General features: G+C 39.0%; 2 protein-coding genes and 13 non-coding genes across 20 annotated transcripts in view; 1 reads left to right on the forward strand and 14 right to left on the reverse strand.

Annotated features, from left to right (window-relative positions):
- fermt3b (FERM domain containing kindlin 3b) lies at nucleotides 1-24,463 on the forward strand. 4 transcript variants are annotated; one of them, XM_067599483.1, is made up of 15 exons: nucleotides 1-373; nucleotides 2,796-2,920; nucleotides 4,980-5,213; nucleotides 16,008-16,124; nucleotides 16,603-16,771; nucleotides 18,225-18,327; nucleotides 18,431-18,538; nucleotides 19,113-19,247; nucleotides 19,650-19,696; nucleotides 20,408-20,532; nucleotides 21,462-21,568; nucleotides 21,727-21,948; nucleotides 22,288-22,412; nucleotides 22,749-22,890; nucleotides 23,350-24,463. In XM_067599483.1, the coding sequence occupies exons 2-15, from the start codon at nucleotides 2,797-2,799 to the stop codon at nucleotides 23,527-23,529; spliced, it is 1,938 nt and encodes a 645-aa protein (XP_067455584.1). In that variant the 5' UTR covers nucleotides 1-373; nucleotide 2,796; the 3' UTR covers nucleotides 23,530-24,463. The 4 variants fall into 4 exon arrangements, with proteins under 4 accessions (XP_067455584.1, XP_067455583.1, XP_067455585.1 ...); XM_067599482.1 differs by having other exon boundaries at nucleotides 2-373; nucleotides 2,754-2,920; XM_067599484.1 differs by lacking the exons at nucleotides 1-373; nucleotides 2,796-2,920 and adding an exon at nucleotides 4,522-4,540.
- trnaw-cca (transfer RNA tryptophan (anticodon CCA)) lies at nucleotides 4,293-4,364 on the reverse strand. Its single transcript has one exon. It is a non-coding gene; the product is annotated as a tRNA-Trp (tRNA).
- Nucleotides 7,686-7,757, reverse strand: trnaw-cca (transfer RNA tryptophan (anticodon CCA)). Its single transcript has one exon. It is a non-coding gene; the product is annotated as a tRNA-Trp (tRNA).
- Nucleotides 8,171-8,242, reverse strand: trnaw-cca (transfer RNA tryptophan (anticodon CCA)). Its single transcript has one exon. It is a non-coding gene; the product is annotated as a tRNA-Trp (tRNA).
- Nucleotides 9,214-9,285, reverse strand: trnaw-cca (transfer RNA tryptophan (anticodon CCA)). The gene has a single exon. It is a non-coding gene; the product is annotated as a tRNA-Trp (tRNA).
- trnaw-cca (transfer RNA tryptophan (anticodon CCA)) lies at nucleotides 9,562-9,633 on the reverse strand. Its single transcript has one exon. It is a non-coding gene; the product is annotated as a tRNA-Trp (tRNA).
- On the reverse strand, nucleotides 10,139-10,210 carry trnaw-cca (transfer RNA tryptophan (anticodon CCA)). Its single transcript has one exon. It is a non-coding gene; the product is annotated as a tRNA-Trp (tRNA).
- On the reverse strand, nucleotides 11,201-11,272 carry trnaw-cca (transfer RNA tryptophan (anticodon CCA)). The gene has a single exon. It is a non-coding gene; the product is annotated as a tRNA-Trp (tRNA).
- On the reverse strand, nucleotides 11,536-11,607 carry trnaw-cca (transfer RNA tryptophan (anticodon CCA)). The gene has a single exon. It is a non-coding gene; the product is annotated as a tRNA-Trp (tRNA).
- trnaw-cca (transfer RNA tryptophan (anticodon CCA)) lies at nucleotides 12,015-12,086 on the reverse strand. Its single transcript has one exon. It is a non-coding gene; the product is annotated as a tRNA-Trp (tRNA).
- trnaw-cca (transfer RNA tryptophan (anticodon CCA)) lies at nucleotides 13,075-13,146 on the reverse strand. Its single transcript has one exon. It is a non-coding gene; the product is annotated as a tRNA-Trp (tRNA).
- On the reverse strand, nucleotides 14,152-14,223 carry trnaw-cca (transfer RNA tryptophan (anticodon CCA)). The gene has a single exon. It is a non-coding gene; the product is annotated as a tRNA-Trp (tRNA).
- trnaw-cca (transfer RNA tryptophan (anticodon CCA)) lies at nucleotides 14,745-14,816 on the reverse strand. The gene has a single exon. It is a non-coding gene; the product is annotated as a tRNA-Trp (tRNA).
- On the reverse strand, nucleotides 15,267-15,338 carry trnaw-cca (transfer RNA tryptophan (anticodon CCA)). The gene has a single exon. It is a non-coding gene; the product is annotated as a tRNA-Trp (tRNA).
- trpt1 (tRNA phosphotransferase 1) overlaps nucleotides 23,951-25,015 on the reverse strand; it is a 4,863-nt gene continuing 3,798 nt past the window's right edge. For 2 of the 3 annotated variants that reach the window (XR_010929661.1, XM_067599493.1), the window contains exon 8: nucleotides 23,951-24,921. Coding sequence is in view for 1 of the 3 variants with exons in the window: in XM_067599493.1 (XP_067455594.1) it covers nucleotides 24,899-24,921 (23 nt within the window). In the remaining 2 variants the exon portion in view is untranslated. The remainder of the gene's footprint in view (nucleotides 24,922-25,015) is intronic. The other variant, XR_010929660.1, reaches the window with a different exon arrangement.

A 25,015-nucleotide genomic window follows, 5' to 3' on the forward strand; every position in this document is an offset into this window, starting at 1 on the left:
CCACAAAGGGAGGAGAGTGATAATTTGTGTTTTCTGTCCATTTAATATCTCATAACTGTTTATATCTCATTTCCTACATATGCTGCATGACACATTGCCTAATATGCATCACACATAGGGCCTGTCAGTCAAAATGTAAAAAAAACCATTTCCGCTAGGCGGAAACTGCCAGAAGGAGGAACAAACCATTTCTCGACAAGTGACACAAGCAACACAGACACAGCAACTACAGACCACAACCCGCCCAGCCCCAGGAAGGCGATATTGCTACCACATTTTACAGAAAACCTGTGAAACTTCTTCAGAGATCTGACAGAAGAACAGGAGCCCCCCAGCATCCATTTCCCAAAACCCTGGACAAAGGAGACTGACGGTATTGTCTTTAAAAGTGTGTTTGGTTGTTGGTGTGTGTGTGTGTGGGTGGGTGACAGCATGAGAGAAAGGGAAAAGGCATGAGGACAGAGAGAGACACAGGTCAGGGTGTGTACGTATGAAGGGCTTCTGTGTTAAATATACACTTTAGACAATATAATATAAGAGGTTAATAGGTCACATATCAGAATATATATTCAAAAACAGATAATAAACGTTTAGGCTTGAAGATGGGTAGAGGCAGTACATCTGTGTGTCATTGTCTTTGTCTGCGATATTAGTCCTTGAAAATTTAAACAAGTGGAGGAAACACTTGATTTTGATCACAATGATTCACAAATGTGACGACTTTTAATATAAGTTTTCTCACATATTTACACACATGCAGTAGGTGACTGTACTGTATTGGCACTGGATGAACATCTCACCTTGGGCGGGTCAGAAAGCGGAAGTGTGCGTCCATGGTGATAGTTCAAGGCAGGAACAGGAAGCGCTCATCACTGGACATGTTGCTGGAATAAACTCAGCCATCCAGTGTGTGTGTGTGTGTGTGTGTGTCAGTGTTACACAGTGTCATGTGATATTGAACAGTGGGTTAATGTTTTACTTCTTGCAGTTGATTGGCATGTCCTGTAGTCTTTCTTTGTCTCGTTTAATATCTTAAATGTCCTGGAAAACTGAAGCAGGTTTTTCTAACTTTCTGTTTTTGTGCGTTTTTTGTAGATCCATCAAATTCTTCCATTGCAGATGTTTGTTTTTTTTAATTTTACTGTTAAAGCAGATGAATTGCAGCTTTTCACATGACTTTTTTTAATGAAATATAATTCATTGCTATAGTGTACATCTACCAAACAGTATGTGACTTAAAATTAGCTCCACCTCAATCAACATGCTGCTTAACATAATACATAGATAATAATAAATGTGTAACTTTTTTATGCAAAATGAGTACTTTTGGCACTTTACATACATTTTACTGCTAATACTTATGTGCTTTTAGTTATGTAACATTTTGAATGCAGGATCTTTAATTGTAAATATGTCTAACTCCGCTGTATTTTACACAAAACATCTTTAAAACCTTTTTTTTCCTACCTAAATATGCAATTTAATGTAAAGAAACTGTGATGTTTTTGTATTAGAAGGTTTTTTTAACAATCTCCTCTGGACATATTTAAAAATACTTTCCACAGAAAACTTATACTTCATAAATTCTTAAAATGACATCTGCTTCATCATTGAAAAGTCGCATTGTATGTTTACTGAAGTAAGTGGCATATTGGACCACGACAGGCTTACAGTGTCACAAATCCTGCATGTAGGTGACACATCTTGAACTCAGATTTAATGTGAGCACATAAAAGTGCAGGATTATGCTCACTCAGGATATACTATATATAGATAGGAAGAAAAAACCTGACACACTGAATGAGTTAGTGATACATCTGAGCAATTTTCATCTCAGTGTTGAAGTGATAATGTTGGTGGTTATATTAATGTGATGTTAAATCAAAAGGAGGAGTAACTTAACCCTTACATACTGTCAAGTCAAATTTTACCCATTTGAGAGCAGTAAAAACACCCTAAACACCTTCCTTTTAGCTCTACATTTTATGACTTTTCCTAAAGTGACCCAGAATATAAAAAAATAATTTTTATATAGAAAAATATTTTTTATATTCATTTTTGTGCAGCTGATACACATCTTAAAGTGTTCTGGGTTCAATTTGACTCATATTTATATAGAAAAATAAAAAATAAAAACTTTCCATTCAAAAATTATTGCATTCTTTACATTCAATAACATTCACTGAAATTATTCTGGCTTTTATATTTTCCGGCTTTATGTAACACAGGACTTTGATATAGCTTAAAAAATCCACCATCTCTGCTCCCTGAAAGCTTAATTAAGGATTAATCACCCATTTGTTAATGACAAATAAGGTATTTATGAATGAAAAATAGATTTGTGGTTCAGAAATGTGGTATTGAGACTAATTATGAGGCGATACAGAACATGAACAGTATGTAAGGGTGGCATGGGTTTATTGTATATATGACTTTTTGTCTATTGTTTGGACTAAAATGTTTTATTAATTTGCGTCAATAAAATAACTCCCGAAGTGTTACAGGATTAAGTCTTGTTCATATATTTCCACTAAACATAAAAAATATACATTTGTAACACATAATAGATCTTTTAAAGAGTATTTTAGTTGATTCACTCACTTTGATTCAGAGCAGGATTTCATAACAACACGTGATATCCAATTATATAACAATGAAACTAAATCTCCTTGATTCTTTCACTTTCCCCATTTTTGTCTCTTCTGCTTTATACTTCTGTCTCGGTATCTGTCAACTCAACTCTACTCTGTCAGACTCGTCTCCTGCATTTCTCTCTCTTCCTCTCTTTCTCCCAGTATGGCGGCGTGGGACCTGTCAGTCATTGTGGAGGACCTGGGGCCCGATGCCCCATCTGTCACCCTCAGCGTGACCTCTGACCTCCACATAGGAGGGGTCATCCTCAAGCTGGTGGAGAAGACACGTAGGTCACTGTCTGTCTGCTTCGGTTTGTCTCAAATAAAGCTCCGTCAGTTTGTCTGTCAGTTTCACTGCGCAGACTAAAAATAGCTTCGCATGGACAAATTTGCATAGGGGAACAAGTATCACTTTATATTAAAGTTGCAAAACACATGTTTAAGTAATGCAGAACTAATGCATGACTCACTATGATTTAATACATACCAGTAATGATTGATAAAGCTTCAAACAGCTTCATATTTCTACAAGAATAGATACCGTTCTGCTCTCAGACTCATCGAATTCCCTTTTCTATATTTAACTAAATACTATATAACACTGATTGATGATCCATTAAGAATTAAGTGATCACATAAATTCATAGTGACTTGATGATTTCTTAATAGTGAGCAACAGGAATTTATGATGAGCTTTAAATCATCATGAGTCATGTATTAAGAATGTGTCTTGTAACCTTAATATAAACCTGTGTAACATTATGCACTTGTCTGTTTGGTCAGAGTAAATATTATTTTTAGTTGAAGTGAGCTTTTATACCTTTTTATACCAAGCAATAACCATCATCATGTGCCTTTAGACCACACCTCTCTATCAATCAATCAAACTATATTTGTCCAGCACCTTTCATACAGATGACTATCTTCTCCTTATTTTGCTTGCACATCACTCTGACTGTTATACAACTGATACTTTTGATTGTCTTGATGAGAACAAGACAAACAAAAGTGTCTGATTGTGCTTTCTTTTTTAAATTAAATGCTGGTATAACTTATCAGCTAAGACTGCCCATAGAGGAATCAGAATTGTTCATGGTTTAAAGATTTATATACAAGCCAAATAAAAAAACACAGTCAAATATGTATTTACTTTTATCTCCTTTAACCAATTATTTTAAACTTATAGTATTTTTCCCCTAATTGTTCATTTTAGTTGTCAGTAGAATATTTGTCTCTTATGTATCTTATGTTGGAATATGCTATTTGATTCTTTTACCCAGTGAAACAGGATCACCATACTAAGTTATGCAGCTTTTGACCATTAAATATTTCCACTTGGCACTTAAATACACCTCTTTATGTGCTTTGTACTCAACTCTACTGTCATCAGGTGGAAAAGGCTTTGATCTCCAAAATGGATCAATCATAGGAATTAAGAAAATCAGCCTCATTAGCAAAGTGATGATCATGAATTTTGAAATTATGACTTTTGATGATAAAGTATTCTTAAACCACAGAGGGTTTGTCCAGTTTTTCGCAAGTCACTTTTCAGAGGCTTGAAAGTGTCCGGACTTTGACGAGCGTGGTCAGATGATCCATGTCCTTACTCCATTTCTATTAAAATGTGCTATTTAATGTATCACTGGGAGGCAAACAAGTTGACCCTGACGTGATTTGAACACGCAACCTTCTGATCTGGAGTCAGACGCGCTACCGTTGCGCCACAGAGTCTCATGCTGGTGCCGCACTGGTATATCTAGAAAGATCAAACATTGTTGGTGGTAAATTAGTCTCAGAGTGCCTCCATACTTGGTATAATACGGTAAAATATCAGTTGGATCTTAATGGTCTGAGACTTGATATGAGGATCAAGTTCACGGATGGAGTTAATTGATTACCAACATAAGGTTTGTTTTAACCGAATATTTATTAAGTGTCATGAATATAAATATGATATCTAACATAGAGGTCACGTGTGGAATAGCCTACAATGTGGATACTATGTACATAACTCCCATTTGATCATAAAGAAGCAGTCTTGTTTAACCATCAAGTTTCTGATCTGGAGTCAGACAGTGCGCAACAGAGACCTACTGGTCCACTAGAGGTCACAAGCCTTGTGGCACTTGAGGTAAATTGGTCATATTTTTTCCAAGCTAATTGTCAGTTAATTGTCACTTTACGCGCGCGAATTAGAGTAGAGGCCACTTTGGGTTCTTGAGGTGACAACATGTCTGGACAATCACTAAGACAACTAAAATGACGCATCATCACCTGAAGTTAATCTAATGGATGTCAACTGTGAGTTTTTAGTGAAGTGAAGTGTTTTGTGTCTGACTTCTGCAGAGATGAAGCGGGACTGGTCGGATCATGCGCTATGGTGGGATCAGAAGCAGCGGTGGCTGCTGCGGACATCCTGGACTCTGGAGAAATACGGCATCCACGCCGACGCTCGGCTGCTCTTCATGCCCCAACACAAGCCCCTGAAACTGGGCCTCCCCAACGGCATCACCCTGCGGCTCCGGGCCTGCTTCTCCAACCCCGTCTTCCAGACCGTGATGGGCATCTGCAGAATGCTCAGTGAGTCTTTCTTTCTTTCTTTCTTTCTTTCTTTCTTTCTTTCTTTCTTTCTTTCTTTCTTTCTGTTCTTACTTCTTTCCTTCCTTTTTGTATTTTGTTTCCTTCCATATTTCTTTCTTTCTCTTCTTTTTATCTCATTCCTTCTTTCCTTCCTTCTGTCCTTTATTTCTTTCTGACCTTGTTTCTTTCTTTTCTTCATTTACTTTCTCCCTTCCTTCATTCTTTTTTTTGTCTTTCATTCTCTTTCCTTCTTTCTCCCTTCCTTTTCTTCCATCTTTCCCTTTTTGCTTCTTTCTTTCTTCCTTTCTTTTTGCCTCACTCTGTCCACCAAAACCGACAAATCCTATGAATCTATTCATATGCATCCTATAATTTATGATAAAGAGACATTAACTCTATTTTTTTAATCAAAGTAAATAATCTAAGTCAGTCTTCCATCCACAACATCCACCATAATTTCCATCCTCAGTATCTATTACTCCTCTCCTCCTCTGTCTTCTTGCTGGTTGTCAGTAGTCACACCGCAATAACTGTTCACAACCTAATTATTCTTCGAGACGTGTAAAAGTGTCTCATTAATATGTTGCAGTCTAATTGGCTGTAACAACCAACACCATTGCCAGGAAAGAAGACCTTCACCATCTGTTTCGTGCTTTCATTTAGTCTAATTTTGGCACTTCTTGGTCTCAATCCCTCACCAGAAATCCCCAGGAGGTGACAGCAGACTGGAAAGGTTTTGAAAAGCAGCAAGCAGAGACGAAATAATGAAATCCGTCAGTAGAAAAGCAGCTTAGAGGGAGCCGAAAAACAGATTAAGAAAGCTCAGATTTGTATCAAAGTTACGATGCAGCAGGTATTTCAAACACATAGAGGAGGAACTTACACATGAGGATAAACCTCTGTTAAATCCCTTTGTGCATGAAAACAAAGGAAACATTTAAACTGGAGAGTAGAATAAAAGACAAGTCCTGAATATTAAAAATTAAAAACAGTGTAACAAGCATGGCATTTGACCAGACTTTTATTCACAGTGGATTTATAATAATGGTTTCCAGGGTTTTCAGTCTTAACAGGAAGATAATTACTGGAAATAACAGCCTTACAGGAAAGAGACATTTCTCTCCTGTGATTATGTGTCTCTCTGATACATGAAAAATACTCACTGAGACCCCGACATGAACACACAGCTGTCTAATGAGGAACAAGACACAATACTACTGCGCCACAGCATGAATTGGTTCACTGATCAGTTTGTTTGTAGATATTAAATGTATGATTTCTCCTGTTGAGCACCAGAGAGTCCAGACGTTCCCTGAGAAACAAACATATTGACCCTGATGTGATCTGAATACACAACCTTCTGATCTGGAGTCAGACACACTACCGCTGCACCACAGAGTCTGTTTTGAGTTTTTCACATCTATACAGTATGTGCCTGCAAAATATTTATTATAACTCCACAGTGTGATCCTATAGGCACAATTACAACATTAAACATAATGAGATTGCAAGTCATGAAGAAACGTATCAACCGTGAAATGATTTGAATGTGCAGCGTTTCAAACAGCAGCAGCGAGTAAAATGCATTTATCAGATTCAGTTAATGTGTTTGTGACACTGACCGAGGACGGAGTTGCTTGAACTGATGTAGATCAGTGATGTATGAGATTCTGAGACAGCTCTGACTACTGACAGCTGCTCAAGAGCAAACATATTGAGATGAGAGTTCATGAAGATACATATTGACCCTGATGTGATTTGAACATGCAACCTTTTGATCTGCAGTCAGACGTGCTACTGTAGCACTACAGAATCCCCTTTAAGCCTTTATCTAGTCAACTGATCAGCTAACAAACCAGGGAAGAATATTGTTTATCTATTTTTGCACAGGCTGTGGTGGAATAAGTAGACAGGTAGTTTTTGAAAGCCACTCTGCAATGTTTTTATCTGTACTGGCTGATCTCAGAAGACAGACATTTGCACAGAATATAATACAGTACAGGCTACACACAGTTATTACTCGCAAGCGCAACAGAGCAGCATCGTGTTTACTACACACAGGAAAGCTTAAATATTGACCCTGATGTGATTTGAACATGCAACCTTCTGATCTGGAGTCAGACCGTTGCACCACAGAGTCTGTTTTAAGTCTTACTACTCAACTAATCAGCTGAAAGAAACAAAAGGGGGGTAAAAAAATCTTTCAAATGCTATGCCAATTTGCACGTAAAGTGCAGTAGTTTCAGCACAACAGTTTAATACCAATTTGAAGTAAAAGATGTTGATATTGAATCATTTTTTTCACAGGTTGTCTTGGTGGAAGAGTTTGCAGATAGATTGTTATAGATTTTAGAAGCACTGTGCAGTGAGTGTATCAGTAAGGCAGCAGTTACCAGAAGAACTAGACAGCATCACAAAAAGACAAAGTTTTTTCTTGTGAGTACAACAACACATGTTACAAAGCTTAAATTTTGACCCTGACATGATTTGAACACGCAACCTTCTGATCTGGAGTCAGACGCGCTACCGTTGCGCCACAGAGTCTGTTTTAACACATTAAAAAGTTGACTAATCAGCTGACAAAACAAAAACTAAGGGGTGAATAAAAACATTTTGTGTTTGTCATCAGTGCAACATTACAACGTTTATAAAGTTGGAGGTGGAAGTGGAGAGTAAAAGACGGCTGCTTAAATCACTTTTGAAATGCTATGACAGTTTGGAATTGTAAAGTGCAATAATTTCAGCACATCAGTTCAGTACTGATCTGAAAGCAAAATTACTGATCCTGAAGTGATATAAAACCAAAACCGTCTAATGAGGAGCAAGACACACCACTGTAATGTCATAGTGTCTGACAGCAGCAGTTGGTTCACTGATCAGGGTTTGTAGATACTATCTGTATAATTTCCCCTGTTCTGCACCACAGAGTTCAACATAAAGGACAGAGCTTCCCCTATTGACCCTGACGTGATTTGAACACACAACCTTCTGATCTGGAGTCAGACGCGCTACCATTGCGCCACAGAGTCTATTTAAAGCTGCTAATCAGTCAAATAATCAGCTGACAGACCAAGAACTAGAGGAAGGAATACATTTTTTCTATTTATATTTTCCAATTAATATTGTTTTGCGCAGGTTGTCTTGGTGGAAGAGGGAGGGAGGTAGATTTTCATAATTCTTCAACACACATGACTGTATTAGCAGTAAGCAATTTTAGGGGGGATGCCATCCCCCTTGTTAGCAAAATGACCAAAATGCATTCCCCTTGTTAACTTTCCATCCCCTAGTAGTACAGAGAGTGCAGGGGAAAAGGGGTTGTTTAGTTGAATATATTCATCTAGTCTGCCTCACTTATTGATCCTTTTCCTCACTGAGGTTTGTGCAAGTTAGATTCTGTGGCCCCGACCATGACTCTGAAATATCAGTAGCCTAACTGTGCTGTGTATTGATAAATCCATGACGCTGTTCTGATGATCCGATCTGGAGTCAGACTCGCTACCGTTGCACCACAGAGTCTGTCACAGCACTAAATTGTCAGGTAATTAGCTGACAAATTGAAAACTAGAGGAAAGGATAAAAACATTTTCACCATATCTATTTTGTAATTTTTGCAGGTAGATTGTTATAGATTTTAGAAGCACTGTGCAATGAGTGTATCAGTAAGGCAGCAGTTACCAGAAAAACTAGACAGCATCACAAAAAGACAAAGTTTTTTCTTGTGAGTACAACAACACATGTTGCAAAACTTAAATTTTGACCCTGACGTGATTTGAACACGCAACTTTCCGATCTGACTTTATGACCTAAAGGGTCATTTTTCTTGAGAGGACAGGCTCTAAAAAAATGATATGAAAACACAACCATCTAATCAAGTGCAAGAGACACAACTATTTGTTCACAGCGGTGGACAGCAGCAGCTGGTTAATGTTTGTCAATATTGTATGTATGACTTCATTGGTTGAGCAGTTGAGCTCCAGGTAAAGGACAGAGCTTCTCATATTGACTCTGACATGATTTGAACACACAACCTTCTGATCTGGAGTCAGACACGCTACCGTTGCGCCACAGAGTCTGTTGCAACACCAAGTAGTCAAGTAATTAGCTGACAAACTGAAAAGTAGAGGGAAGGATAGAACATGTCTTTTTTGAAATGAAACATTTTTTGCCCAGGTTGTCTTGGTGGAAGAGTTTGCAGGTAGATTGTTATAGTTTTTAGAGGCATTGTGCAGTGAATGCACCAGTACTGCAGCAGGCTGGTCCTAGAAGAACTAGACAACAGCACATACAGACAAAGTTGTTGTTTGTAAGTGCAACAACACATTTAATACACGTTGCAAAGCTTCAATTTTGACCCTGACGTGATTTGAACACGCAACCTTCTGATCTGGAGTCAGACGCGCTACCATTGCGCCACAGAGTCTGTTTCGAGCCTTGTAACAATGTAACAATAGGTTGTTTTTGGCATTGAAATTTACAACCTATAGGCAGTCCCGGTGTTATGGCCAGGCCATGGGGGCCAGGCTTGCCCATCCAGGAATCTGGCCCTCCCAGTAGAAGTCAGCATCAATGCTGTTTTAATGTACAGGCTTACTGAGAAAAAATAGAATAAAATTCACAGGGAGGAAAAAAAAACTCAGGCTTCATTTGTACATTTTTTTGTCCATTTGTGATGTCTGGATTTAGAAGCAAAGTGAGACATCGCGTCGTGTTTAGTATCTCTGTTATTTTTCTTGGGAGGACAGGCTCCAAAAGCAAGTGATATGACAACCATCTAATTGAGTGCAAGAGACACTACTATTAGTTCACAGCTTTGGACAGCAGCAGTTGATTCACTGATCAGCTGGTTAATGTTTGTCGATATCATATGTATGATTTCCTCTGTTGAGCACCACAGAGTTCACAATAAAGGACAGCGCCTCTCATATTGACCCTGACGTGATTTGAACACGCAACCTTCTGATCTGGAGTCAGACGCGCTACCGTTGCGCCACAGAGTCTATTTAAAGCTGCTAATCAGTCAAATAATCAGTTGACAAACCAAGAACTAGCGGAAAGGACAAAAATAACCATTTTTTTCTTTGTCTATTTTCTGACGAATATTGTTTTGTGCAGGTTGTCTTGGTGGAAGAAGCAGGCAGGTAGATTTTCATAGTTCTTAAAAGCGCAGTACAATGACTGTATCAGTACTGTAGCAGACTGATCCCAGAAGAACTGGACAATTGCACGTAGCATAATAAAAAAACAACAAATCTTCCAAATTACACAACCGCATAGGTCATTTGTACCTGCACTCCAGAACGACCCATTGGATCGTAATATGCTACTTTCCAAAACCCCTACGAATCACTTAGAAAATAATGATGTTTTATGATGTGACAATGTTGTGGTTAAGGTCTGGTTAGGTTTAGGCACAAAAACCACTTTGTTAGGGTTTCGGAAAGATCGTGATTTGCGTTAAAATGTTCACTTGAAATGTTGTTACTACTTTCTTAAAGGTAGGAAACCTTTGTGGTCATGGCAACAGTAGACATCATGTTACAGTTTTTTTTTTTTTTAAAAAAGTCCTGTCAGTTGGAAACGGGAAGTGAACTGTGGTCCGCTGCAGCTGAGTCCACTTTGTGCCAACATCTAGCCATCAACCCAACCCGCCTCCTTGTAATAAGGAAGTCACCTTATATAGACGTCATCTAAACTGTGTCACTTCTCCAGGTCATAATTACTACGACCACTAGATGGCATCTGTCACTCAAATGTAACAATAGTTCATTTTTGGCGACTGAACTTACAACCTATAGGGTCATTTGTCTTCGTAGGACAGGCTCTAAAAAAGTGATATGAAACCACAACCATCTAATCAAGTGCAAGAGGCACTACTATTAGTTTCACAGTGTCAGACAGCAGGAGCTGGTTAATGTTTGTCAATATTATATGTATGTCTTCCTCGGTTGAGTGGCAGAGTTCACGATGAAGGACAGAGCTTCCCATATTGACCCTGACGTGATTTGAACACGCAACCTTCTGATCTGGAGTCAGACGCGCTACCATTGCGCCACAGAGTCCACAGCAACAGCAACTAGTCAATTAATTAGCTGACAAACTGAAAGGATAAAAACATTTTCACCATATCTATTTTGAAATGAAACATTTTTGCCCAGGTTGTCTTGGTGGAAGAGTTTGTAGGTAGATTCTTATACTTTTTAAAAGCACTGTGCAATGAATGTAGCAGGCTGATCCCAGAAGAACTACACAGTAGCACATATAGACAAAGTTGTTGCTTGTAAGTGCAACAAGACATTTAATACATGTTACAAAGCTTAAAATTTGACCCTGACGTGATTTGAACACGCAACCTTCTGATCTGGAGTCAGACGCGCTACCGTTGCGCCACAGAGTCTGTTTTAACCCTTTAAAAAGTCAAATAATCAGCTGACAAAACAAAAGCTAAGGGGAGAATAAAAACATTTTTGGTTTGTCATCTGTGCAACATTACAACCTTTATAAAGTTGGAGATGGAAGTAGAGAGTAAAAGAGGGCTGCTTAAATCACCTTTGAAATGCTATGACAGTACTGATCTGAAAGCAAAATTACTGATTTTGAGCTGATATAGAAATGACAATCATCTAATGAGGAAGGAGACACATCACTGTAACGTCATAGTGTCTGAGAGCAGCAGTTAGTTCACTGATCAGCTGGTTAATGTTTGTCGATATCATATGTATGACTGTGTTTGTAGACACTATATGTATGATTTCCTCTGTTGAGCACCACAGAGTTCAACATAAAGGACAGCGCCTCCCATGTTGACCCTGACGTGATTTGAACACGCAACCTTCTGATCTGGAGTCAGACGCGCTACCGTTGCGCCACAGAGTCTGCTTGAAGCTACTAATCAGTCAAATAATCAGTTTACAAACCAAGAACTAGCAGAAAGGACAAACAGAACCATTTTTTTCTTTGTCTATTTTCTGACGAATATTGTTTTGTGCACGTTGTCTTGGTGGACACGGCAGGCAGGTAGATTTTCATAGTTCTTAAAAGCACAGTACAATGACTGTATCAGTACTGTAGCAGACTGATCCCAGAAGAACTGGACAATTGCACGTAGCATAATAAAAAAACAACAAATCCTCCAAATTACACAACCGCATAAATCGTTTGTACCTGCACTCCAGAACAACCCATTGGAGCGTAATATGCCACTTTCCAAAGCCCCTACGAATCACTTAGAAAATAATGATGTTTTATGATGTGACAATGTTGTGGTTAAGGTCTGGTTAGGTTAAGGCACAAAAACCGCTTGGTTAGGGTTTGAGAAAGATCATGGTTTGTGTCAAAATGTTCACTTGAAACGTTGTTACTACTTTCTTAAAGTTAGGAAACCTTTGTTGTCATGGCAACAGTAAACATCATGTTACAGTTTTTTTTTTTTAAAGTCCTGACTGTCAGTTGGAAACGGGAAGTGAACTGTGGTCTGTTGCAGCTGAGTCCACTTTGTGCCAACATCTAGCCATCAACCCAACCCGCCTCCTTGTAATAAGGAAGTCACCTTATATAGACGTCATCTAAACTGTGTCACTTCTCCAGGTCATAATTACTACGACCACTAGATGGCATCTGTCACTCAAATGTAACAATAGTTCATTTTTGGCGACTGAACTTACAACCTATAGGGTCATTTGTCTTCATAGGACAGGCTCTAAAAAAGTGATACGAAACCACAACCATCTAATCAAGTGGAAGAGGCACTACTATTAGTTCACAGTGTCAGACAGCAGGAGCTGAGTAATGTTTGTCAATATTATATGTATGTCTTCCTCAGTTGAGTAGCAGAGTTCACGATAAAGGACAGAGCTTCCCATATTGACCCTGACGTGATTTGAACACGCAACCTTCTGATCTGGAGTCAGACGCGCTACCGTTGCGCCACAGAGTCTGCTTTAAGCTATTAATCAGTCAAATAATCAGTTTACAAACCAAGAACTAGCGGAAAGGACAAAAATAACCATTTTTTTCTTTGTCTATTTTCTGATTAATATTGTTTTGTGCAGGTTGTCTTGGTGGACACGGCAGGCAGGTAGATTTTCATAGTTCTTAAAAGTGCAGTACAATGACTGTATCAGTACTGTAGCAGACTGATCCCAGAAGAACTGGACAATTGCACGTAGCATAATAAAAAAACAAGTCCTCCAAATTACACAACCGCATATGTCGTTTGTACCTGCACTCCAGAACGACCCATTGGATCGTAATATGCCACTTTCCAAAGCCCCTACGAATCACTTAGAAAATAATGATGTTTTATGATGTGACAATGTTGTGGTTAAGGTCTGGTTAGGTTTAGGCACAAAAAACACTTGGTTAGGGTTTGAGAAAGATCATGGTTTGTGTCAAAATGTTCACTTGAAACGTTGTTACTACTTTCTTAAAGTTGGGAAACCTTTGTCGGTATGGCAACAGTAAACACCATGTTACAGTTTTTTTTTTAAAAGTCCTGACTGTCAGTTGGAGACGGGAAGTGAACTGTGGCCTGCTGCAGCTAAGTCCACTTTTTTCCACCATCTAGCCATCAACCCAACCCGCATCCTCATAACAACAAAGTCACCTCATATAGACGTCATCTAAACTGTGTCACTTCTCCAGGTCATAATTACTACGACCACTAGATGGCATCTGTCACTCAAATGTAACAATAGTTCATTTTTTGCGTCTGAACTTACGAAATATAGGGTCATTTGTCTTCGTAGGACAGGCTCAAAAAAAGTGATATGAAACCACAACCATCTAATCAAGTGCAAGAGGCACTACTATTAGTTCACAGTGTCAGACAGCAGGAGCTGGTTCACTGATAGGCTGGTTAAGGTTTATTGATAACATCTGTATGTTTTTTTCCATGGTTGAGCACCACAGAGTTCAACATAAAGGGCAAAGGCTCTCATATTGACCCTGACATGATTTGAACACGCAACCTTCTGATCTGGAGTCAGACGCGCTACCGTTGCGCCACAGAGTCTGTTTTAAACCTTCTAACAATGTAACAATAGGTTGTTTTCGACATTTACAACTTATTCGCAGTCCCGGTGTTATGGCCAGGCCATGGGGGCCAGGCTTGCCCATCCAGGAATCTGGCCCTCCCAGTAGAAGTCAGCATCAATGCTGTTTTAATGTACGGGCTTACTGAGAAAAAATAGAATAAAATTCACAGGGAGGAAAAAAAACTCAGGCTTCATTTGTACATTTTTTTGTCCATTTGTGATGTCTGGATTTAGAAGCAAAGTGAGACATCGCGTCGTGTTTAGTATCTCTGTTATTTTTCTTGGGAGGACAGGCTCCAAAAACAAGTGATATGACAACCAATTGAGTGCAAGAGACACTACTATTAGTTCACAGCGTTGGACAGCAGCAGTTGATTCACTGATCAGCTGGTTAATGTTTGTCAATATCATATGTATGACTGTGTTTGTAGATAATATATGTATGATTTCCTGTGTTGAGCACCACAGAGTTCACGATAAAGGACAGAGCTTCCCATAATGACCCTGACGTGATTTGAACACGCAACCTTCTGATCTGGAGTCAGACGCGCTACCGTTGCGCCACAGAGTCTGTTTTGAGCTTTTAAAAAGTCGACTAATCAGCTCATAAAATAAAAACTAAGGTGAAGGATAAAAACATTTTGTGTTTGTCATCAGTGCAACATTACATCCTTTATAAACTTGGAGGTGGAAGTAGAGAGAGAAAAACGGCTGCTTAAATCATTTTTGAGATGCTATGACAGTTTGGAAATCTAAAGTGTAATAGTTTCAGCACATCAGTTAAGTACTGATCTGGAAGCAAAATGACTGATCCTGAAGTGATATAGAAATAACAATCATGTAATGAGAATGGAGACACACCACTGTAACGTCATAGTGTCTGAGAGCAGCAGTTGGTTCATTGATCAGCTGGTTAATGTTTGTTGATATCATATGTATGACTGTGTTTGTAGATACTATATGTATAATTTCCTGTGTTGAGCACCACAGAGTTCAACATAAAGGACAGAGCTTCCCATATTGACCCTGACGTGATTTGAACACGCAACCTTCTGATCTGGAGTCAGACGCGCTACCGTTGCGCCACAGAGTCTGTTTTATACTACTAACCAGTCGACTCATCAGCCGACAAACCAAACACTGGTGGGAGAGATTAAATGAATAGAAGTGTATGTTAAGTAAGTCAGTTCAACTATCAGTTTAATAAATTAATTGTTCAGTGATTCAGATGTAATTTTACTACAACAGACACTCATCTCCAGTTTTATGGACATACTGGATTTCCAGGAGAATACAATTAACAGTCCAGTGAATCAGAAGTCACTTTTTTGTAACAGTCCAACATCATAACCCTGATTAACTTGGAGATGAAGGGTCATATACCATTAAAACCTGCTCACCTTGCACAGATGTCCTGTGTGAAATGATGAGGTCAACAGTCAACAAACCCACAGTGTGGATCCTACATGGATAATCCCCACATTTGAACATAAGGAGATGACAGATCCTGAAGACACATAACGACTCGGATGTAATTTGAACAGACAACCTTCTGATCTGAAGTCAAACATCCTACTATTGCACCATGGAGTCAGTTTTAAGCTTTTACCTGGTGAACTAATCAGCTGAATCAAACAAAACTAGGGGAAGGATAAAAAAGTTGGAAGTAGAGAGTGAAAGAGGGCTGCATAAATCACTTACAGTTCTTCAGTAACAAAACTAATGATTTTCACAAACCCTCTGCTCTCTGTTATCTCCACAGACATCCGTCGCCCTGAGGAGCTCTCGCTCCTTCGACCCGTAGAGGAGAAGAAGAAGAAGAAAGATAAAGACTCGGCTGAAGAGATTTACGACCTGACCGAGGTGCCCCTCTCCTCGGGTACACTCATCACACTTCATTCACACTCCAGGCAAAACATTTCATGGCTTTGACTGATGCAGGATGTTTACAATCCTTTAAAAATGATAGAATAGCAGATTTCATGTACTGCCACAATTTAACCTCATGTTTATCAATAAGCAGATTTTTATAACTGACTTTGAATCAGTGCAGTGTTGCCATTACCCCAGTATGTAGTTTTTTCAGCATAGTCATAGCCAATCAGGTGTATTATATAAGGTAACAATAATCACTGAAAAAATCTTGCTTTTGTAGAGTCAGTTATGCCTCCGAGAAACAATTAAAGAAACAATTAAAAAAATAACTGGTATCTGGCATGAGCTCCTCAAAGAGTTTTATACGCACAAATTGAGCCATATATTATAATATGTATATTGTATATTGAGAGGTCAGATTTTGAAGTCTACAAACTCTTGGGAAAACTGGAGTTAACTGTTATTGTACACTTCCTTTGCAGCATCCCGGCCCAGTTTGTATAACGGCATGCCGGCTCATTTTGCTGACTCGACCCAGATGGAGGACATCTACAAGATGCTGTCAGTCACCCAGCCTCCCCCTGCTCCTGAGGCCATAGCCAAGCAGTACCGCCCAGCCAGCGTGGTGGACAAGGCCCACATCCATGGCAGGTATGACTACACCCATACCTGTACAGTAATCCCCTCCTTTAAAGGGGGCGTATCATGCCTCTTGTGATTCTCTGAGTCCAGCGTTCATGGAGATTCAAGAAAAAAAATTGAAGGGATTAAATGTTATGTTGTCATTGCACAGTGTTTTTATCCCTCACTGGGCCAACTCTGTAATCATACAACTATCTTGACTTGTCTGATGACGTGGACTCTCGCAAGTCGCAAACATGGGAATCATTCCCTTCTTTCCCATCAATCCTATATGACATGAACGCAGCAGAAGTCTATGGAAAAGCTAGACTGCTAGTTGATGATTTTTAAGACAAGAACAAAAATGTGAAAACTGTGCTCAATAATCTCACGGTTTTACTTTTCAAACACATATTATACTTGAAATTGTTCCCAAAACCCACAGAAGTTACATTTCTTTAGTTCTAACCTTTAATTGATGAGTAGAGTGTTGTCAAACTCTCTTTCACTGCCATTGAAAGCTTTTCTTCACTTTCCATTTTAAACTAACAGACACTCGTTTGATTTAAACACTGTGTACTTGTATAATATATCATCATGTTTGACTTCTCTGGCTGTCACTCACAAAGCAAAGAAAAAAATCAAAGCAACAAGTTATTTTTTTTAAGCATTTATTGTCTGAATGAGGGCTGTCATTACTCAGGCCAAACAGCTGCATGTTGTTTGGCTAATTAGACTTCTCCTCGGGAAAGTAAGCGCTTGTGCACACCAATTACCTGGGAGGCATGTTGGTTCAGTGATTATCGCTGTTGCCTCACAAAAAGAGGGACCCTGGTTTGATCTTAATTGCAGCAAACTTCCCTGTTGGCTGAAAGATGCTCCCGTTGTTACCCCTTTACCAAAGCACGGACCTGATAATTGAGGTTGGGTGATTTAACACAAGTTTCTGTCTATTCTGCTGTCACGGGTTGTTAAGCTAATTAAACATATTCTCAAGAACGTGTGTGTTTGTGCTTTGCATACATTGTAGTCCAGCTTTTAAAGCAGCTGCCACCTAACAGAGAGCTCTTCATACTTCACTTTACTGTAGCTATTATGCATGTTGGCTGAGAAAGATACCACCACTGTCCTATAACTGTATTATAACTGGAGCTGTTTGATGGGAGATTTCTCAGCTCTGTCATATACACTGAAGTGCTATGCATTCAGCTAAAACACACTCAGACTGTATTTAAACTGTATATAAATAGTATTTTTGATTTTCTCTCTTCTGCCTTTCTCGAGTTTAAGTTTAAATTTTAGTTTCCACATGAATACGTAATAAGCTTAAAAGGAAGTATGAGACACAATGTATTAAAAAACATTGCAATACATAAAATAAATGTTGATTACCCTAGCAGAAATAAGTCAAGTGGAAAATATATCTCACATAAATGCATAAGAATTTACATAAGAGCTCATATATTCTCTGTCTGTCTCTCAGGTGGTTGGACTCATCCCGTTGTCTCATGCAGCAGGGCATCCAAGAAAACGACCGACTCTGGCTTCGCTTCAAATACTTTGCCTTCTATGATATGGAACCCAAGGTGTGTGTGTGTGTGTGTGTGTGTGTATCCATGTTGTTTTTATATACTGTGTGTTTGACATTACATCACTTTACCTTCCTCTATGTGATTTTTGTTTTTTCAGTACGATGTAGTGCGTCTGACCCAGCTGTATGAGCAGGCCCGCTGGGCTATCCTGCTGGAGGACATTGACTGCACCGAGGAGGAGATGATGCTGTTTGGAGCGCTGCAGGTAGATCAGATACATACACACTAAAGAAAGTGGCCATTTCCCTCATGAGACTCTTAAATGTCACACATCACAGTATTTAAAATGTGCCTCTATTTATATACAAATATGATCAAAGATGTTTAATATAGATTTGCTTTTTTTATTTAGTTTGACAAGTTAAATATAAAAATATAGATTAGATTTTTATAAATGCATCTCTAGACTTGGCAGAATTTTAAAAACTGTTGTTGTCGACCAATCAAATGTCCAAAAAAAGCACCAAAAGTCAAGCAGATTCAGTCTTCAAATTTAGTCAAAAAATTCCACAGGAAAACTCCAAATCTGAGGAATCAAATTATGTTCGACAACAAATCCATGAAAACTGCATTTAGAGCAGAATAATGAAACAACTGTGTAGGTTTTCTATTTTAGACTTGTAGCCAGTCTAAGTTTCTTATAAAGAACTGATCTAATCTGAGTATCCAGATTATACAGGCAGTAATTGCACACAGTTTGAGCTGTTCTCTCCTTTAACATCCAGTACATAGTTAAAATAATTTGGTCTCTCTGCTCTCTCACACACAAACTCGTACAGTACCACATCAGTAAGGTGTCTCAGTCGGAGCCCCAGATGATGAGCTCCAATGCAGCCATGGACGACCTGGAGTCAGCGCTGCAGTCCCTGGAGGTCAAGATGGAGGGAGAGAGCAGCACCGCGTCCGAGATGCTGGTCAGACATATTAGATGCATTTTTCTGACAATGAGAGTCACCTCATGTCCAAATTAGGGTGAAGTTGTCTCATCCTAATGCTTACAGATGTGGTAGATACTGACTCAGTTATTTATGCCTTTATGTTAAAACCTCCACTTCAGTTGCATCCTTTTAAGATGTCATTATTTTTGCTATTGGTGGGTCCACAATTAGTATTAATTTAAGTAATCATAATGCATTTACTTTCTTACCTGCAATGATTTTGGCTATAGATTATATCTCTGTTAGGACTAAAACACAAGCAAATAAGGATTCTATATAGAAGATAATTCAAACAAGAACTTTCTATTGCTGTTCATGTGATCAAGATAGAAATGACATAAACTGAAATGAATGAAAAAAGTTTTGTTCTTCATCCAGGAAAACATGACTGCACCAGAACTCAACGACTATCTGAAACTATTCAGGTGAGGTTAATTTTCCAACTACTCAAATACTCTTTGGTACACGTGAATTGAATTCTGTTAAAACTAAATACAACAGCTAAAGTATAAGCATGCTGCTGCATAGAATAGAATGACTTTATTGTCATTGCATGGCAGTACAACGAGACTGATGGTGTCACTTTCTGAAAGGTGCTGATAAGAAGAGAATAGAACTACAAGAATAAATAAGAAAAAAAACAACACTCTTGAATATACATGATTCATAAATACACCTCAGATACATGTCGTACATTCACCCATCTATTTTTGTGTACTTTCTCTACATGCATACATTTATGTATACATACATATTAGCTCCTATAGTTACACGCATACATATCAAGTAAAAAAAAAAAAACTAGCAGTAGAGTATTGCACATGAATAAAGCAGTAAAACATGAAGAGGGTGTGTGTTGAGGGGATGTCAGGAGGGAAGAGGGTTCAGTTCTCTAGTAGCTCTGGGGCAAAAACTATTCAGGAGTCTCGAGTTGCAGGTCTTGATAGACCTGTAGCGCCTTCAAGAGGGGACCAGGGCAAAAGCATACTGTTTGTCTCCATTTCCTCTTCCTGAGATGTGAAACTTTAAGTTAAAATCAAGAAAAGCAACAATTTTTCTGAAAAACAAAAGCATATATCTGTGATGTTTACATTTTCAGTTTTGGTGAAAATGAGTGATGTGACTGTGTGTTTTAGGCCGAAGAGGTTGACTCTGAAAGGATACAAGCAGTACTGGTTCAAGTTCCAGGACACGTCCATCTCTTATTTCAAGAGCAAAGAGGAGAGCATCGGAGAGCCCATTCAACAGATTAACCTCAAAGGTACAGAATATATTACTGTACTTTTAATAATTATTATTATTATAACTCTATCTTAACCTCTATATCAACAACAATGAACTCAGTAATCATTAAGTATGTGTGTATTAGTTTATGATGATCACCACACACACACACACACAGACACACACACAGAGCTCCATAAATGGTAAAAAGTCAGTGTCAATGCTGCACTCAAGTCTGTTTCCTCTCCAGTCTGTGAGAAGTTAGACTTAAGACTTAAAGAGGAAATGAAGCATAAATGAAAAAGGAGTATCAACGCTAATGTGGACAACAACCTAAATGCTGAAAATGAACTGTTACGTGACTCAGCAGCCTCAGTCAGGTATCAGCCGTACATACTCAAGATGACATGAATTCAAGTTTGACTCACATCATTTATTGTATCAAAGGTCCATCTAGGGACGGGCATTGCAAACTAACTTTGGTTACAAATGCTGTTGTATGTGGCATTAGTTCATGCTATATACTTGTCCTTATACAAATAAACATTAAATAAAATCTTTCCCTACTATTCTTTATCTGTATGTGTAACCCATGAATACTATAACAAGAGTCTACAGCCATGCAAGCAGCTCTGTGAATAAAGTGCAGTTAAGGCTAATGGGAATTCAATTCACTCTGTCAATTCAAGTATGTTAAACCAAAGTATGTGACAAATTAATATTTTGACTTGATAAAACTGAGGGGGGCATGAATATCTGTACCATAATTCATGGCAAATCATCCAATAGTTGTTGAGACATTTCATTTAAAATAAAAAATATGAACTTCATACTGGCACTAAAGGAAAAGCCAGTGGATCAGCAAAGATCAAAAATGTCATGGCAATCAATCGATAGTTGTTGAGATATTTCAGCCTGGAACAAAGTGTCTCATCAAGTTTCAGTAGTTACTTGTCCTGCACACAGGATGTGAGGTGGCTCCGGATGTTAACGTGGCGGCACAGAAGTTCCTTATCAGGCTCCTGATACCAGCACCTGAGGGCATGAACGAGGTCTATCTGCGCTGTGAAAACGTGAGGCCAAACACACACACTCATTTCTCCTCATCTGTGTGTGTGTCATCCTCTGTCATATCCACCACCTCTCTATCAACACCTCTATCTTTGTCTGAAGATCTCACATTTTTCTCTCTCTCTCTCTCTGCTCTGTGTCTTTGTCTCTCGGCCTTTAGGAGCAGCAGTACGCTCAGTGGATGGCTGGATGTCGACTGGCCTCCAAAGGCAAGACCCTGGCAGACAGCAGCTTCCAGAGCGAGATCCAGAGCATTCGCTCCTTCCTAGCTATGCAAAAGACCTCCTCTGGTTCCCATGGCAACACAGATGCCACAGATGAAAGCATCAACACCCACAGCCTAGTATCGCCACGCTACCATAAGAAGTACAAAACCAAACAGGTACAGGAACCGCAGGAAAAGTGAAACACACACTGAGAGTGCAAAGATAAAAAATAGTAGATGTGATGTCACTTATTTTCATCAGATTCCATCAGATGGGTTTTGACTGACTTAAGGAGGCTGCTACTATTGGATAATACCCATTACTAATTTATTGGTCACTTAAAACATTAAGCAAACAGCCAAATTCAGTCTGAAATTAACTCTTTTTAACCTCTGTCTGGATATCAGTATAGTAATTTGGTTTTGTGGCTGCAACAACTACCAAGTTTGTGCTCAAACTTCTGTCTGCAAACATGTGATTAACTCTGACCCTTTACTTTGTGCCTAACCCTCCAGCTGGCTCCTCGTATCCTGGACGCGTACCAGAACGTGGCTCAGCTCTCTCTGACAGACGCAGTGATGCGCTTCCTGCAGATCTGGCAGGCCCTGCCTGACTTTGGCCTCTCATACGTCGTAGTCAGGTCATGTTTAATTTAAAGTTTTTTAGAGCATTTTGCCACAACACAAGTAAGAAAACTAGATAGTGTAACTGGATTAATGTGAAGTAGATATTTAGTCTTACACTCAGCTCTTAATTGATGTAAATATAGAGTTTTGTTAAAGTTATGAGTCTTTTTTAGAATAGAATGAGACTCAGAGGTGGTACATAAAGAAAATACTACAAAAATGTTTACTTCTCACATGCAGGAAGTGAAGATATTTTAACACGTTTAAGCTCTGGAAGGTTAAAGTTTGACTTTTGTCATGGCATGGTCTTGAAAGAGAGAAAACTGAAGCAAGATGTTTTTGACCAACAGGTTCAAGGGCAGCCGGAAAGATGAGGTTCTGGGCATCGCCCCCAACCGTCTGATCCGCATTGACCTGGGGGTGGGTGATGTGGTGAAGACCTGGCGCTACAACAACATGAAGCAGTGGAACGTCAACTGGGACATACGACAGGTCAGACTCACGCTGTCATCATCAACTTTATGTCAGGAACAGTTTGCAGGATTTTTTAGTTTCTAAAAATATGTGGTACTGAATTATCTAAAGAAGGCTTGTATGGTTGCAGTGTTTGTTATTTGTGATAATTGCCAGACGCATGATCAAAACAGGCGATAAAATACAGTAAGACTTTCATCTAGATACAAAGCATGAACTCCAGCTACACTAACTAGATCTCTAACCATGCTGCCAGTGTAATTAGCAATAACACTAGTGCCATGGGAGAGCGACCTCATTAACACTACCCATAAAGTGAGGAGAGTTATGCTTATTACACTGCAAAGATTTTAAAGGAACCCCATAATATCGTTATTATATTTTGTTACTGTCTACTATCTCACTGCTCCAACATTTTTTCACCGAAATTTACCTTTAAAATCTCTGATTTCTTTGTGTGTTTTCCGACCCCTACAGATGGCCATTGAGTTTGAAGGGAATGTCAACATTGCCTTTAGCTGCGTGACAGCCGACTGCAAAATCGTTCACGAGTTCATCGGAGGCTACATTTTCATGTCGACACGCAGTCGTGAGAAGAGCGAGACGCTCAATGAGGAGCTCTTCCACAAGCTGACCGGTGGCCACGAAGCTCTCTAGGACTGAAACACACACAAACACAAAAGATCTGGATCCTTCACAACCCACATCAATCCTCATCCTGGTTTTCTCAGCAGTGAGAAACCATGTGGAATTTTATGTTTCAGTCAAGGAAAAAAGGATCAAAATAGGACATTATGTTCATCTATAAATGTGTTACAACCCACTTTGTCAGTCTATCCAAGTTGTTATCTTGCCTTTGTTTCACACACACACACCCTCATTCACAAGCATCATCAGTGGATGGAAGACTAAACATGTTTAGACAGTTTAAGGCTCCAGTGATCTTCCTGCTGACTTGCTCTTTCCTTCATGATGGGCTGCTGCTGGGCGTCTGGTCCACTTAGAACAGCCAGCAGCAAATTTCCTTTTTCGCCTCATAGGATCAAGAATTATAATCACTGTTGCTCAGGATGCAAAGTCTCTTTGTGCAAAGCTGCAGTTTTATTGTCACTTGTAAAACATTTAATAAATGGCATATTACAGCAGCCACATTATTTTAGCCAACAACCGTTGTACAGAGTACAAAATACATGCCAGTATGAAAAGTTGAATAAACAAAACAGTTATTAAAAATAAATAAAGCAATTTACATTTCATTCTCAGTTATCTTCACTCCCTATTGTCATGACATCTGGTGCCAGTTTCTGTTGTTTCTTACACAGGAAGCTTCTAACCAATTATCTCCCCTCACATGCTGTGTGTGTGTGTCCATATCTCACAAAAATATGTCTTTAAATATGTCTGTCTTTAAAGGCCTGGCTGGTTGTTGCATTATATAGCGTGTCTGTTGGCGTCCAGTGTCCATATATTTTACTGCTAGGTGAAATTATCTTGGGAGTAATAGATGCCACTGTTTATTTAGCACTGACAACGCCATAAAGAAAACTAAGTGTCTATGCCTTTAAATAAAAAGTGACGTTTTCCAGCATAAGTCAATTGAACTTTCATATAAAAATTACCATTTTTATTCTCTGCCTGTCTTGTTTTATGTTATTTTGATTGCTTTTTTCCTCACTGTGAGACAGCAGGAACCCTGCTGGAAAACACTTTCAGGCCCACAGCTGGTAATGTTCTTCATTGCTCTGCTGTTTTTTCCTGTTAAAAATAAAATAAAAATGAAAAAGAAAAAGAAACCATCAGGCCATCATGATCCTTTCAATAATGACCAAAGGATGAAAGGTTTACCAATTTAGTCCCATTGAGGATGATTTCTGAATGGATTCTCCTACTGCTGACCACAAATGCTTCACTCTTCTGCCAAACAAGTGTTACCAAGGGAACTAGGATGAGCATCAACCAACAGCGGGACGCTAACATGGTCAGGTGAGTCCCTCTGTGACCAATGACAGACCAGTATCCTCTGCTGCTACTGCAGTGGCAGGATGCTCCCTGAAACACAGGACGAAGTGACTTCAGTGAACAAGTAAATCAATCCACCTCTCAAAATGAAAAATAATCTGAACTGAATTTATCTATATGATTG

Source organism: Thunnus thynnus, chromosome 9, assembly GCF_963924715.1.
Source record: "Thunnus thynnus chromosome 9, fThuThy2.1, whole genome shotgun sequence".
In the NCBI taxonomy this organism is placed as follows: domain Eukaryota; kingdom Metazoa; phylum Chordata; class Actinopteri; order Scombriformes; family Scombridae; genus Thunnus; species Thunnus thynnus.

Bases quoted from the DNA above. Each gene is read 5' to 3' on its own strand.
- fermt3b (XM_067599483.1), top strand. From the start codon at position 2,797: ATGGCGGCGTGGGACCTGTCAGTCATTGTGGAGGACCTGGGGCCCGAT. The intron at 16,125-16,602 runs GTACACTCATCA...CTTCCTTTGCAG, and splicing joins CGAGGTGCCCCTCTCCTCGG to CATCCCGGCCCAGTTTGTAT. The intron at 21,569-21,726 runs GTGAGGCCAAAC...CTCGGCCTTTAG, and splicing joins TCTATCTGCGCTGTGAAAAC to GAGCAGCAGTACGCTCAGTG.